Below are 14,476 nucleotides of genomic sequence, written 5' to 3'. Positions count from 1 at the left end.
ACGGTAACGATTCCGACTAGTACATCACTGGTTTTCTGCCTCGCCGACTCGCGCTGACCTATTACGCATCATCTTAGGATGAACTGCATCTGCATTTGGTACTCTTCAGGAATACGCCCGGTGACGTCAGCCCCACGTTTCCCATAAAGCCTTCTCGGACGGTTTCCCTTTGTCTCTCATTGTTACACCTCGTTGCCTTCGTAATACTCTATCTCTGTCTCCTGCCTGCCACTCTCTTAATGTTCCGCCTTGATGGCCTCGTTACTTCTCTTTCCACATTCCGGACATTGTTCTTTCCAAGCAGTGGTCTTCCTATAGTAGTGTAGTGTCGTTCTGTCCTATGAACAGTAATAGTATTTGTACAGCTTCAGTCGATGTCGGGCCACACGAGACTCAGCAAAAGGGTGCTTAAGCGACAACATCTCACCGAAAATCCACCAGACAGATCTTGGCATGCTGGCGGTTGCTCGCAAAATCTCACAAAACTCGTAACATCTCAATGAATGCACCTTGGCTCTCGGGGGACACTCTTTCTGCTCCTAGATTCCCCGAGTCGGCCAAAACGCCAAAATGTGTCCGGTTTTCTGGGAATAGTTGTAAATACACCTGTTTTTGGTGCGGAGGTTTTTCCTGATGCAGGGAAAAGTTTACCTAGGTTATGTTCACGTCGCTCATGATACTTTCGCCCTGATTTTGAGCAAAGGTGGAGTATATGGAGAGCTGACCATCTTCCGAGTGGTGGGGATCGTACTGTAAATACCAGCCAATAGTTAAAGATGGCTGTTCGGTGGACGCTTCGAGGGAACGATTCGGGAGACGATTCGAGAGGGGGGGAATCCGCGATTCTGGCAGAATCGCGTCGAATCGCCGGTGCGAGTCTGGAGGAGTACCGCGCACCCGAATCGAAATTCTCTGCACTCAATTCCCTCAGCCCGACCTCGGATAAGCCCTCTCAAAATAGGTTATATGTCAAAATCTGATTGGGGTTTGTCTTAGCACGTCTTACGAGCGACCATGGCCCTACTGCAAGCTTGCTGCTTCTCTACTTTTCTCAGAATCGCTGTGGTACAGATTCCCTCCACCTTCAAATGTCCGACCAGACCGAGACCCCTCCTTACAGAAAGTCCGGCCGTCTCACCTGGCAACCTGCTGCTGGCTCTGGCACAAAGACCGGAAATCGAGTGCGCCGTGTCTTGATGAACTGGATATATTCGCTCTGCGGGCCCGAGAGCTGTAACGAGGCATAGTAGGGGGAAGAACAACGCGGCACACGGAGAGAAACCATCGCGTGAGGATGCATAGATTACCTAACTCCGATATCACAAACGCCCGAAGGCCTGACCGACTTAAGAATCTGTCCTGTAATCGACCCGTAGAAACGTGGGGTGGTTAAAGTGTCACACGAATCCAGGACGATTCCCTTCCACAGAATCGCTGCAGAATCACTTGTCGAATCGTCCTCCGAAACGCCATCTTTGACTACCCCTATTGGGGTGGTGCGGCAGGACCTCTTGCCCACTCGCTCTGGAAGAAGTGGAGTGCGATCTCGGGCGATCTCACCTCCACTTCATAGCCTGGGCTTTGGCAAATGTGACCTATTTGGACCCAAGGTTGGCGCGATACATCTGTCGAGACACAGTGAAAGCTGAGTATCAGGCGATTCAAGAAGAGAAGTCTCCAAGTAGTGTTGTGCCACAGGACGTAACCTTAAGCGATAGCCGGGGTGCTCGGGAGTCATATACACACTGATGGACGCACGTTCATCCCTAGTACGTCGCAACCGCCGATGAGAAAGAGGCTGAATGGAAGGGGCCAAGCTCGCAGAGGTAGTGCTTCCGAATACGTATTCTTGTTCTCGAGCGATGTCAATAGACTCTTAAGTTCGCAAACGGTACAGGACTGGAGATCCGGGTTCCTGGTTGGTGGAAACCGGGGGTTGGGTCCCACGAAGCGGTCGAGTCGCAATTGGGCGTTGGGCGGCTAGCAGAGCCGAGACGGACATCCCCGACGCGCAATGTCCTCTTCGCTATTCTGCGTTTGTTCTTCCACTTACGTGCGCACTCCTTGTACAAATTAGCGAATGCCTCAGGCCCAGAATGCTAGCGTCAACACAGACGCTTCAGACAATTCAATATACAATGCCGTCTTGATAAAGCGGGACGAATCATGCCGACACGCCTGCCAGCTCACCTGTTCTGCACTAAAGGCCATGCCGGCTCTTCGCTCCAAGGTAGGATTCTCCATTAGTGTAGCTCAGCTCATACACCCGTTAGACCGATGTTACCAACGTGCACTGACACCAGAGTCGCATGCCTTTCCCATAGCTAATGATAGGAGTCTTCTCTCTCTTCAAGGTGGGTGAGTGATCTACCTTATCAGGCGTTTAGAACCAGGCCCGTCCGGAGATTATAGCGGCCCAAGATCCTCTCGTGAGTCCCCTGCGTTGTCAGTTGGACGTATCACCGCCACAGCCAGATCTGTCGTTGTAACTACGCATGAGGCAGAAGGTTCAGGTACGTCAGCGTCAGTGGATATACTTTCGGATGCCAAACTCCGGCGACATGAAGTGGCTCACGGCCTTAGGTCCATAGCTCCAGCTCTCTCCTTCGCACCTCTCCCTCCACATACTATTTGATACCTCTCCGCGACGTCAACACCGCCGCTGGCCTCAGGAGTGGTACCCTTCCCGCTTATCGTCGACTCTTCGTGTGCGGCACGCGAGCTTGGCTTTGGTTTACGAGGATAGACGTAGTGCCGGATGTAGCGTGAGTCCTTCCGTCAGCTGCATAGTTTGTCTAGCTATTCCCTGAACCGTTACTTAGATATCAAGCACGCTTTCTCAACCGCATCCTCTCCTCAGTCGCTTTCTGTGAGTCAGGAGAATCTTCACGTCTGCTCGCTCATCCCTAACTTCGGTCCCTCAACAAAGCGTTGTTATACTATGAGTATGTCCTGACGTTGCCGCTAGAAGTGGAGCGTTACTGGCATTCCGCGTGGTCGTGTGCCTCGGTCCTCTTTTTCCTCAATCGTTACTTGACCATCTTTGGCCACATCCCCGTCGTCGTCGAATTTTTTGGAGTATTCCCTCAGCCGGTATGTCTGCATCCTCTCTGTACACCTGTAGTGAAAGGCTTAACTCGCTGGGCGGACAGCTGTAGGTCGCCTGCTCATTAGTGTGTATCATTTCGAATTGAATTGCTCTAGATGTCGGCAGCTTCAGCAGTATCACCGCATGAGCAGCGCGCTCATACAAGGGGTCGTGGCAGGTAGGCATAGCGATACATAGTGTGGTCGATCTAGACTTATCCTGGCGAATCTCCAGGGTTGCTCACGTTACGAACATATGCCCTTTACAACCGTAGCAAGAAGGTGCTTGCTTCGCTACTCTTGCTGTTGTCCGTCGCGGTGGCTATCACACTCGTGAGCATCTAATCATTGCCTCGTTTCGCTGGGCGGTTAACTGACTTCGGTTTAGTGGACAATCATCGGTAACCGGCATGCACACAGGCCACAGCCCACCGATGCCCTAGCTACTTCCAACGGATGCGATCTGACGCTCTCCCAGCAGGAGTATGTGTACCTCGTTCTTTTTGGCAAGAATACGAAGCTGATGTTTCGGGCCGCGCAGAGGCTATAGTGAGCACTTTAGCTTGATGACCGTCTGCTTCGTTTATTCATACCCTACCAGGTCTCGCGCTGGCCTGGAGCACTATCCTCATCTTCGATGCCGTCGTATTTGTTCTGACCGTCTTCCAGACAGTCAGGACTGGCTGGCACTGGAGAGGGGGTTATTTGCGAATCATGTTCCGAGACGGTGAGATCTTCAATGGGCACTGTTTCCGTCTCTGAGCAGCATGGAGCCATGCAGTTTGATCTTTTGGGCTGTACTACGTTGATGCTGACGAACGCCCCACTTTCTAGGAGCAGTCTATTTCGGGTGGGTGGTGCCACAATTTGGGTTCTGTAAGCGCTTCGCAAACCTTTCTCCGGGACAGAATCTTGTTCGTATGCTACCTCTCAAATATACTGGCCTATGCGGTGCGTGCAATATCTATTGGTTACGTATGTGTCTGATCAATTGCCTCTTCAGTTCGCCGAGGTGAGCCGTGATCAATGTATCGCCCACGCCAAATTGGCATCCATGGTTCGGTGTTCTATAGCCCGTGCACAAGGGCGTTAGCACTTCCCTGACGAACGTGTACGTGTTCGCCGACTGTTGTGTTCGCCGACCGTTGGTGCTCCTGTGCTTCTTGGCTAATTCTCCTACACAGGCTATCCTCCGCCCTCGTAACGCGACTGATGCTCAACATCCGCGACCTCAGAATACCGGATCCTGCGCCGAGGATGATAGGGGATGACATGGAGATGTCCAATAAGAGCACCATTGTGTGGCGACGATATGATTGAGGCGCGGTTAGGAGGAGGGTGCAACAACCAGTATTTTTGAGCGCACGACTCGGATGCTAGTGCTCGCCTTGAATGATTCTGCTACTTGCGCCAATGTTCATTGCCACAAATCGAACTTCGGGTTCTCCGACTAATTTTCACACGATACTAGTCTTGAGGGTGGCATGGGCACAGTGTCATCGTTGCCAACCCTCTCCATCGGCGGGAAGGATGATCTCACACCAGCTCTTCCCCTGTTGTCTGCTACCCCCGCGTGAGGACGCTGCAGAAGAGTGCTTCGGCAAACATGATCATGTTGGCCGAGGTGCGACATAGAAGCTGACAACGAGGGAAGATGTCGACGTACTTGGATGTGCGTTCTCACGGTGCCCTGTGCTTAGCCCCTTCCCGCCATGATGCTCTTGGAACCCCTCCCAAATCTTCTTTCAATGACAGTCCTGGGATTGATCTGCTAATAGGGTGCTTATACCTACCAACCCGGCATCTAGGTACTCATGGAGACTATCAGATGTGTATAATTCTGAGAATCGGCATCGAGAAACGGTGTTCACGCCGTCGGAATGTAGCTTAGCACGCAGGTGCGTAATATCTCCCATGAGTGCAGCCCATCATTGAAGGCTTTCCTCAGGAGCTGGTCGGCCGTTTACAGTTTCCGACAACCACTGGTGAGTTATGACCGTTCACCGTTCCTATGGTAGTGGCTTACATCTCCGGCTTCACTTTCGAGAACTGTGCATCTTCGTGAACCGGATCCAGGTACATCCCGGGATCTGAGCTTATCATAAAGCTGCTCTGAGTATTTGGTATTTGTGGATAGTTCAATATGCCGTATGGGAGCGTACAATGTCGAAGCTTCGGTGGCAGCACGTACAAATAACCAGGGCTGTGCGTGGCTCATCCCTCAAGTATCGCTGACCTGTAGTGGTGCATCCCATGTACACGTAGACTCCCAACGTCTTACTTCCTCCGACACTCCACCGACCGACCAAGCGCATTCCGGAAGTCTCTTATGGATACCAGTCTTGGTACATCGAAGTACGTCTCCCTGAGCAACGTAATATGTGGAGAAGTTGACGTTGGGATGCTTTAGCCTCTCTGGTGCTCAATCTGTAGTTGTCGTTCGCATATGTGCCTCTGTCTCACTTGGTATGTGTTTTATTTAAACTCTCGGTTCAACTCAGGTGATGTTGACGAATTTTCAAAGCGATACTGTACTATGATTATGCTTTGACCATTGGGGCAGAAGTGGAACGATTTTGGATGCGGCGCCGGTCGCTCGTGTCTCATATCTTCTTCTTGAACCGCTATCTAGCCCTGATTGGTCACATACCCGTAATATACGAGTTTTTTTGGGTGCATGACACTACCGTAGGTATTCTCATATTTCTCTAAAACTCTCAATAACTGGTCTGCAGATGTAAGTTGCATGCGTAGATTGAGATGTTTCACAACATTCATAGAACACCAGCTGTAACATACTCCACGTTTACCAGGAATTACTCATTGCCGCGATACAAATAGTTATCGGAGGTAGTAGGGTTCAGTCGCAAGCAAAGTAGTCAGTCCTCATTGACATGCCTGGTTCCCGTCTAGTCCTCCAGCTGTTCCGCACGTACGCGCTGTACAGTCAAAGCCGACGGGTTCTCTCTTGCCTGTGTGCTTTCGGACTCATCGCATCCTCTGTGGCTATTGTGAGTGACCTGACGTAGCATGCCGAAACTCATTTTGATGCCATTCTATTACAGTGGGCTGTCACAAACGCATCTGAGGACTCGAAGGGTGACCCCAGCAAGGCTGTTCCTACCTTTGGATGTGAAGCAGCTCTGTCAGAAACAGGGTAGGCAAACATATCAACAGATGTTGCGGTCATTGCGTGTGACGGAACTGAATCTTCCCATTGAAATCCTCAGGGCACACTGTATGTCTCCAATACACTTTTCATGCTGGAGTGCTCCGCTCAGTACTTCTTGTGGTAGTCCTAGCAGTGGCTTGGAGTGTTTCCCTAGCATATGATGCCCTGATGTTTGCGCTCACACTATATAAGACACTCCATGCGGTTTACAACAGGGCGACCCGAAGCAGCCTTAGCACTCTTCTACTAAGGGACGGTGAGTGTCAAGCCTACAATGACCGCGCCAAAATCATGAACTTCTGTCTCTCCAGGAGCATTCTACTTCGGGTACAGTAATATTTCAATCAAGTAGTATAGCCCGATGGTCCTGATGACTCTTCATATTTTGCTGATACAGAATCCTTCTCCTATGCAATGTTGCGAATATCTTGACTCTCATCGTATGATGCAGAATTTGTCTTAAAGCGTCATTACAAACCCTGACTTGTACATCTGTAGCTCCCACAGCTACCCGTAAGCAAGAAAAGTAGTTTACATTCTCTTCTTCGCAACTCAGTATCCATCCATACATGAATTCAAAGCCTCCGCTCAGAGGAATCAGCGTGAATAGAACCACCACGTACGTGTTGTGACGTGCAGCTGAAAGCAATTGGCGTAGCCTGCTGATTGACGGCATATGCAGGATCTCGACCTCTTTAATGGCACGCTTAATGCTCAACATCCGGGACCCAGCTATGCGCGAACCCCAGCTGTCAGAGCCACCGCCCAGTGCAGCTCCAACCTGGGAATTTGTCCCTGTCGCGCTGGATACTTTTTCGACAGAGCTTGGAAGTAGCGAGGCCACCTATTTAGAAGCGCAAGGTAGCATGGAGGCTTGGGAGACAGGTCCGGCCATATCTCGAGGGCCGAAGATCAACGGCAGAAGCTGGCCCGGAAGGTAGCCAACGAGTGTCAGGGAAGTCAGACAAGGGATCGCGTCACAATCTGCTCCTGCCCTGGCCCTTGGTTTACCGTCCAGTTCCCGTGCCCAACTAGTAATGAAACTTGCTTAGCAGTAGAATGTTACGCCTTGGCTCGGTCATAGGGCTGAATTTGGGAAATTTTTAGGTACTTTCTGTCTGCCGCGCTTCCGTCTAATGAGTATGCATGAGACGTCAATGCAGGATGGCCTTGCCGGATCGTCAACTTTAGTCAGACCATACGTCGAAAGCCTTTGCAAGATAGCCTATTTACCACACTTATCGGACTGGTATACACTGGAGGTTCGAAGTACGGCCAACACATTAGTCAACGAACAACCTGTTCACAGCTGGTGTACTCAACAACGAGCGTTGCATTTCCCCCAGCCCCCTGTGTTCGGATCAGCGTCCGCCCCCTGCCGAGCCCCACAAGCCAGCGCTCCGGCCACCTCCCAGCTAGGGGACAAGCTCGTCGTGACTACGCAAAGTGCACCGCGCCTCTTGCTACGTGACTTTGAGTGCTACAGGACATGCGATATGCTGCCTGCCCGCAGATTCCCGCTGTGTTCAGGTGCTTTCAGCGGCCTATCGAGGTATGAATGATCACACACCGACTTTTTGCTTTGTCTTTAATTGAAGCCGCGTTTCATGATATGTGCTCGTGATACAACGACTTTGCGTGCCTTGTGGTTGGGGAAAAGTAGGAGCGAATCTCGAAGCATATGCTACCTGTCGCTCAAAGATGTATCTATCAATCCGAAGCCATAATCTCAGGTGCGCTGCATGCACGATTCTTCGTTACAGAGACATAGTTCTGAATGAGCGCGAGGATTCATTCATTTTTGACGCACCCCATGTCCTGAGATTAGCAAGACGATTTGGTACGACGATACGCGGCAGTCGTGTCACTTTACGACAACATACCTCGACCCAGCTTGAGAAGAGGATACTATGCCGTCACCGCACATACTAACAACATCGCCATCAAAAGAAATGAGCTTCGAGGCCCGGCGTGCTAGTTAAGAGGAACGCGACACTACTAAACTTAAAGGCTTGCAAGTCTCATGGCCCGGGGATGCTCAACCGAGCGCTGATCCGAAAATTGCATCATGTCTGAGCCGTTTATAGCGCACACCAGAAGATAGAGTTCTGACTACACGAGAGCATCTGCGCAAAAACAGAGTCCCGGGACAATATCGCAGATGAGACGACGCAACCAAGACGCACCCCTGGAACCCTAAACCATAGCAGCGCCAAGCACTACACCCGCAACGACGTGACGGCGAGCGCAGTAAAAGCCGTAGTGCCTGTTCTCTTGGTCTCGTGACCAGACGTTCGGAGCTTCAAGCGGGAGCGAAAAATCGGAGGTTCCCTCCGACTGAGCTAGTTGGTGTTGTGGCAGACGCACTACTGTCTGCTGTGGCGACCGTGGTGGCGTGGTCAAGATCATGTCTCGGTCCGCGCTCGGCAGACAGGCGGGTACGTTGATCCTGCGGCGATGCACGCATACCTTCAACGCACATATAAAAGACCATTCGTACAGTTTTCCATTGCGTGAAGATATCGAAAAGCGCACGTTGACAGCACCAAACACAGGCTACTCAGAAGATCTGACCCAATACCAGCCCGGCCCCTCCCAGAACAGTCAGAACGGAGACCGCCACCCCAGTGATACCCATTCTGATACTCCCCGCGCCGTTCGTCTTCATCTGGACCTCTACTTTGGCTGCAGCCTGAGTGAAGACGATGCCGCTGACAGTCGCTGATGGAGCCGCTGCAAATTCCGTGCAGACAGCCATTGGCGCCCCGGTTCCACTCGCCCCCGTCTGCAAAGCGCAGTCTACGGAAAGGGTCTGAGAGCCAAAGGCGCCGAACATGTGCGCATCCGTCGAGCCTTCGACAAGAGTCACTGTGTGTAGAACGATGGGTGAGTGGTCCGATCGAGCTAAAGTGGAGCTAGAAATACGATGTGTCTAGGGATCGAAACTTACCTGGTGCGGTTGCGAGCGCACTTTCTGCAACACCTGTTTTGGTGAACGTCCCGCTGGCTGCTCCTTCCTTAAGCACCCAAGTAGTATGTCCGCTGCCATCTGTGCCTATAATAGTAGCGGACATGGGGACCCCAGGGGCGAGCTTGAGGGGAAGGAACAGCGAGACGGGGCTAGCTGAGATGGCTGAGATGGTGGGTGACGTTAGGAGCAATTACAGAAGCTGGCATTCAGCCACTCACGAAAAGCACGGAATATCGAGAGAAAGATGAACGATAGGATGAGAGCACGAGACATGTTGGCTGATAGTCGCGGGAAGGGTTACGGAGGAAACAAGGAATTGAGCGACGGTACAAGGACGTCTCAAGGGTAACACCGGCGTGAAGTAGGTCTGGAAAGAGAACGAAATGATATCGGCCGGCGATGGGCTAGCAAGGAAGGCGAATGTGAAAGCGAATGGTAGCCTGTACTTGGACTGTCAAGAGAACGAGGAAGGCAGTATGCGGTCTCTGTCCATGCCATCCTGTTATTTATACCATCGAAGGCATAGGTATAGCGCTCGACGCACTCAAGCAAGTCACTGCGCAGTGCTTCCTACAATGTTTGCTTCCGGAGATGTCGCCTGTAAAGGCATCATATAATGAGTGCGCCTGACTTGTCTGATGCGATCGAAGGAGGCGGTCGAAGCGTGTTCTATGATACAGTCCGCGATGGTGAGAACATTCAACGGTCAATAGCCTGGATGCAATAATGGACATCAGCCCATTATCACTGTAGAACAGAGAGGCCATCGGACCTGTCAGAACGACAGCCTTGAAATCCTTGTGAGAGAGCCCGAAAAGAGCGCCTCGCCCGCAAAGGGTGATCGTGAAGGGAGCGAGAAGCATGAGAGACGCACAACGTTCATGAGCGTGAGGATGATCACAAGATCCGCGAGCATAACATGAAGCTATAGCCAACCAAGACCAACTCCACATATGCTATGCTCGCGATGGGAGCTCAGCCCTATGAGTTCCCGTCATTTTGTCCAGAGAATGCTACAGGTCATGAAGAATGGACACAACAACGTATATGCAAGATACGCATGTCGCACAAGATGGTGTCGATTGCATTGAGTCGTTAGCGCAACGGCGGCCATTCAGGAGATATGCATGCGCAAACGGATGCGCCACAATCGGATTGAGAGATGGTACGTACAATCACATCCAGCTCCGCGGCGCCAATACCACACTTCAACTGTGGCTCCAGATCCTTCGGATGCAATGACAGCGCTGCATACAGCGCCCCAGTAGACGCATCGCATCGCACCGTATACGACAACCATGGTACGCACATGCCTCCACTCGCTAGCAGTGGGAACCACATGGTGATCATACACCGACGTCCGCGAGCGTCCTGCTGCCACCGTCCGCCGCATTCCGGTCTGCCAGGCTCTGAGCGATGAAGGCAACGTTGTCTTGCGGGGGGTCAAATCCGAGCGTCCTGTGCTCCTCCGAGTACAAAGCGCTGCGAGCTCTGCCAGATCATTGATTGGTATCCGCTGCCGCTGATAGAGTTAGAGTGAGGTTGGTGAGGACCGCACCTTTGGTGACGGGATGGGCCCCACGCCGGGCGACAGCAGCTTGCGCCTGCGCAGCGAGGGAGCCGCTCGGTGGCACGTAGCCCAATCTACATCGAAACAACAGTGAGTACGCAGTACGTATCACCCGCACCGGACAGCATGCTCAAGCTCACAGAGCGTGTTCCAACGACTCGAGCCTCTGCGCTTCCTCCCTCGTGATCGTGTGCAAGTTGATGCACGCCACCATATCCTGTTCCCGCTCCGGCCTTTGACCGGCAGTCATGTCAGAAGCCGCGCATATAGTCACTTAGAGGCGGAATCAGCCTTCCCCCGGTGGTCGGGTCTGGGTGCTCCAGGCCGAGCTCGCCCTGCGGGTGGAAGTGGGCGGCGGATTGCGCCTCAGCTGCGAGCGACCCGGCGGGGGCACGGTACCCAAGTTGGCTCGTCTCTTACGACAGGATCTGGCGGGCTTCGTCTTCAATCGGGCATCAGTATCTACTACTACGCCGAGAGGATGATCATGGAATGAGACTTACTCGCTCCGATTCCTCTCATGTCTATCCCCACCGTGTCCGCGGCCGTCTGGAACTTGGCTTCTCCGGGTACGGTGATCGTGTGATTTCTGTACGTGTGCTGCCCAGTGCCCACCCAGGTCGTCTCTTCACACAACAGGTCATCATTTGTGCGTGTCTTTGCGGAGGTCAGTCAACAGAAAACGCCCACGTAACCCGTACCGCATCAGCCTCTGCCGCTTCCACCAGAGCCTTCTCGTTCGGAGAGAACAAGCTTCCCTCGGGGTGTTGCGCGGCGGCCGACTGCGTCTGCGCAGCGGGCGAGCCTTCTGGAGGCCTGTATCCGAGTGCCCTGTGCTCATCAGAGACGAGTATTCCGGCTTCTCGCGGCCTGTTCAAGGAATGGTGCGTTCGACGAGGTCATGATGGTTCAAGTCTGCCCAGTCGATGAGTCCAATGGTGTATGGAGAAGCCTTGCTCGGACATGAGCGCATTTGTCGAGGCCTGCATGGCGTCGGTGGAGGTCGACGTCATGTCGACTTCCACTGGCAAACGAGGACCTTCCTTAGAGGGCGATTGATCCGCGCGGGCGCTCCGACTCCTCTCCTGCGTTCTCGACCTGCACCTGCAGGCGACCTAGCAGGCTCGCAAACTGCCACAAAAACTGCCACAACGCCAACGGTACACGCATATATGGGGGTCCAGCGATGCAGATAAGTTATAAATCGAATCGAACGAACGAACAAGTACATCAACATCGTCTAGTATTACACAACGTCGTTCGGTGTACAGCGGACGCGCCGTGGACACGCGGCCAGATATTGACGTAGCTATACGACTAGCGAAAGAGGCATACATGGGAAGAGAGGGAGAGAGGGATGACAGACGGCACGTAATCACGGAGACGAGAGACGAGTGTTCAGGAGGGAGGGTTTGCCTACGGGTTTTGATACTATACGAGGAGCAGCAACAAGAGGAGCGGAGAGGAGAGCCGGGATTCGTCACGGATATCTAGCAACCACAGGAGACAGAGGACAGTATCAAATAGCAGGCCATCACGGAGACGCTTCACTCGTCGTCGTCGTCGCCGTCGCCGCTGCCGGCGCTATCAACCTTCTTGACCTACAAAGGCATTATGAGCACGCAGCTAAGAGCTTTATATGAGGGGACGTACATCATAATCGTTCTTTTCCTGCTCTGCACGTGCCTTGTCTGCCGCTGCTTGGTCAAGGTAGGGCTACGAGTTATACCGTATTAGTACAATACCCACACCAGCTGATCGCTGCCACTAGGACCGCATATATCGATGGGTGGACTTGGGAGCACGTGTAATCAGGTTCGTTTACGAACCCCACGACGTCCCGCCATCCCACAGTATATGCGCGGCGTGCAGAGCAACAAAAAGACGCACCTTCTTCTCCTCGTCGTCAAGCTCCTTCCACTTGGCCCCGAGGAGCTTGCCGATTTCACCTGTTAGACGCGTGCTGTCAGCCCCCGTCGCCGTCGCGACCGACGAACACGACCTAAAACTCACCGAACCCGGCGTCGGGGTTCTCAGCTTTGATCCTCTCGCGCCAGTCCTGGCTGAAGAACATGTACGCAGAGAGGGCGCGCTTGGGTGCCTTGGGGTCCTTCTTTCCCTTCGCCTTCGGCGCCTTCTCAGCCTTCACGGCGGCCTTGCGCTGTCGAAGAACCCGCCGTCAGCACCGTCGAGCGCCCACAGACCCTTCCAGAGAACCACAGAGGGACACAGAGTGGGGTAGGGAGGCATATGGGGAGCATATACACACCTTGGTGGTCTTGGTGGTCTCTTTGGGCATCTGCAACGTCACGAAACTCGTCAGTGGCTTGTCCGACACGTCGCGAAGCAAAGTGGAAGGGAGCCGACACGAGCCGACACGCTCGCGACGCGCACCCCCGAGCACGCGTCTGGGGAGCGCGACGCAGCGCCCCGCAGTGTGTGCGCGTCGCCGCCGCCGACGGCGGGCTCGCATCGATCGCGCGTGGGGATCCGATAAGGGGGTTTGGGCTGCTGTACGCACCTTGAATCGATTGCGGACGGGGGAAGGGGCAGGTGAGTGCAGTGGTGGTTGTTGGCGGGCGGGGGACGGTAGGCAGCGCTAGGCGCAGGCGTATAGGCAGAGGAAAATGGCTGGCTGGGACTGGCACTGGCTGGCTGGTGAGAGGCTCTGCCTTGGTGGGGGCGCAAGCCCTGCGGGTGAGAATCCCTGTTAAACAACCCCCCCTTACCTAAGCCCTTGTGACAGCCTCGCACGTGAGCACCCGCACGGACCAGCGCTCCCGTGACACCCTCGCGTTCCGTGACTGTGACCACAGCCCATGAGGCCCAGACGCCCTGCGTACGCGGAGGCGGTGAGCCGTCGTCCATCACTCTTCCTGTATGTCATTACCGAATCCCCGCCTCCACCCACGCTCTGCACTGCACACCTGCTCTGAAACACTGCAGCAAGCAAACTTTCGACTGCTTGAAGGGACGAGCACAATACGAATTACGGATACAATATAGCACCGTGACAGCGTACAAGAGCACCCCGGGGCGCTCGCTGGCACACGGCCCAAGGACCGCCTAAGCTTCGGCGGCGCTCCACGAGGCTAGCTTCGTTCCTGGGCATATCAGCCCTCCTCCGGTCATCTGCTCGCACGTATCATCTCTCGCACTGAGGGCGAGATTAGAAGGCGGCCACATAATACACACGCACTACATGGATACAGGCCAATAGCGACACACTAGCGTACACAACACGATCACTAATACACGACGGGCATCGCCGCACGGGCAGCTCCGGACACTCCTTGAGATCCAGCACTCGCTTCGACGGATTCTCGCTTTCTTTCTTGTTCTTCTTTGGAACCGCCCGGGCAGCGCGCTGGAGCTGCTGCTGGGCAGATTAAATGATAGCGAGCTAGCGCAGTCGGCCACCCGGCAACCGGCAGCGGGAACAAAACGATCATACGAGCAGCGGGGGCATGGGATCCGCGTCTCTCCGGTCAAGGATGTCGTAATGGCCCGGTCTGATAAGGAGGGCATTGAGCGACAGGATGCAGGTATGGCGCAAACACCCGTATACTATGCATACGCACCTGTACAGAAGGTTCACGGGCTCGATGAACGTAAACGGCGCGTTCTGGAACGGGACGAAGGACACCTGGCCCTGCGGGTCGTGGCCGTCGAGGTA

The 14,476-nt window shown here is 53.7% G+C and overlaps 4 protein-coding genes across 4 annotated transcripts; 1 reads left to right on the top strand and 3 right to left on the bottom strand.

Annotated features, from left to right (window-relative positions):
- Window positions 1-2,919: 2,919 nt before the first annotated feature.
- Window positions 2,920-3,174, top strand: DICSQDRAFT_65360 (uncharacterized protein; the record flags this gene model as incomplete). The annotated part of the gene is made up of 1 exon (XM_007367972.1): window positions 2,920-3,174. A coding segment is annotated over one exon (255 nt), but the record flags the coding sequence as incomplete, so codon positions are not given.
- A 4,795-nt stretch (window positions 3,175-7,969) lies between these two features.
- On the bottom strand, window positions 7,970-9,503 carry DICSQDRAFT_128409 (uncharacterized protein; the record flags this gene model as incomplete). Its single annotated transcript, XM_007367971.1, has 7 exons — window positions 7,970-8,032; window positions 8,143-8,167; window positions 8,446-8,455; window positions 8,627-8,708; window positions 8,841-9,127; window positions 9,210-9,392; window positions 9,449-9,503. The coding sequence occupies 7 exons, from the start codon at window positions 9,501-9,503 to the stop codon at window positions 7,970-7,972; spliced, it is 705 nt and encodes a 234-aa protein (XP_007368033.1).
- Window positions 9,504-10,729: 1,226 nt separating this feature from the next.
- On the bottom strand, window positions 10,730-11,050 carry DICSQDRAFT_172233 (uncharacterized protein; the record flags this gene model as incomplete). The annotated part of the gene is made up of 2 exons (XM_007367970.1): window positions 10,730-10,874; window positions 10,941-11,050. The coding sequence occupies 2 exons, from the start codon at window positions 11,048-11,050 to the stop codon at window positions 10,730-10,732; spliced, it is 255 nt and encodes an 84-aa protein (XP_007368032.1).
- A 924-nt stretch (window positions 11,051-11,974) lies between these two features.
- DICSQDRAFT_109066 (uncharacterized protein) lies at window positions 11,975-13,446 on the bottom strand. The gene is made up of 6 exons (XM_007367969.1): window positions 13,322-13,446; window positions 13,070-13,099; window positions 12,814-12,961; window positions 12,691-12,749; window positions 12,454-12,516; window positions 11,975-12,401 (listed from the first exon to the last, which is right to left on the bottom strand). Exons 2-6 carry the CDS (start codon window positions 13,097-13,099, stop codon window positions 12,348-12,350), a joined length of 354 nt encoding a protein of 117 aa, XP_007368031.1. The 5' UTR covers window positions 13,322-13,446; the 3' UTR covers window positions 11,975-12,347.
- Between the last annotated feature and the right edge of the window lie 1,030 nt (window positions 13,447-14,476).

This window comes from Dichomitus squalens (assembly GCF_000275845.1).
Source record: "Dichomitus squalens LYAD-421 SS1 unplaced genomic scaffold DICSQscaffold_30, whole genome shotgun sequence".
In the NCBI taxonomy this organism is placed as follows: domain Eukaryota; kingdom Fungi; phylum Basidiomycota; class Agaricomycetes; order Polyporales; family Polyporaceae; genus Dichomitus; species Dichomitus squalens.
This window is presented reverse-complemented; position numbering and strand designations above follow the sequence as displayed.

Excerpts from the sequence above, each read along its gene's own strand:
- DICSQDRAFT_109066 (XM_007367969.1), bottom strand. The coding sequence starts at position 13,099 with ATGCCCAAAGAGACCACCAAGACCACCAAG. Across the intron at positions 12,517-12,690 it reads TTGACGACGAGGAGAAGAAG|CCCTACCTTGACCAAGCAGC; the intron begins GTGCGTCTTTTT and ends TATAACTCGTAG. Across the intron at positions 12,402-12,453 it reads AGGAAAAGAACGATTATGAT|GTCAAGAAGGTTGATAGCGC; the intron begins GTACGTCCCCTC and ends ATGCCTTTGTAG.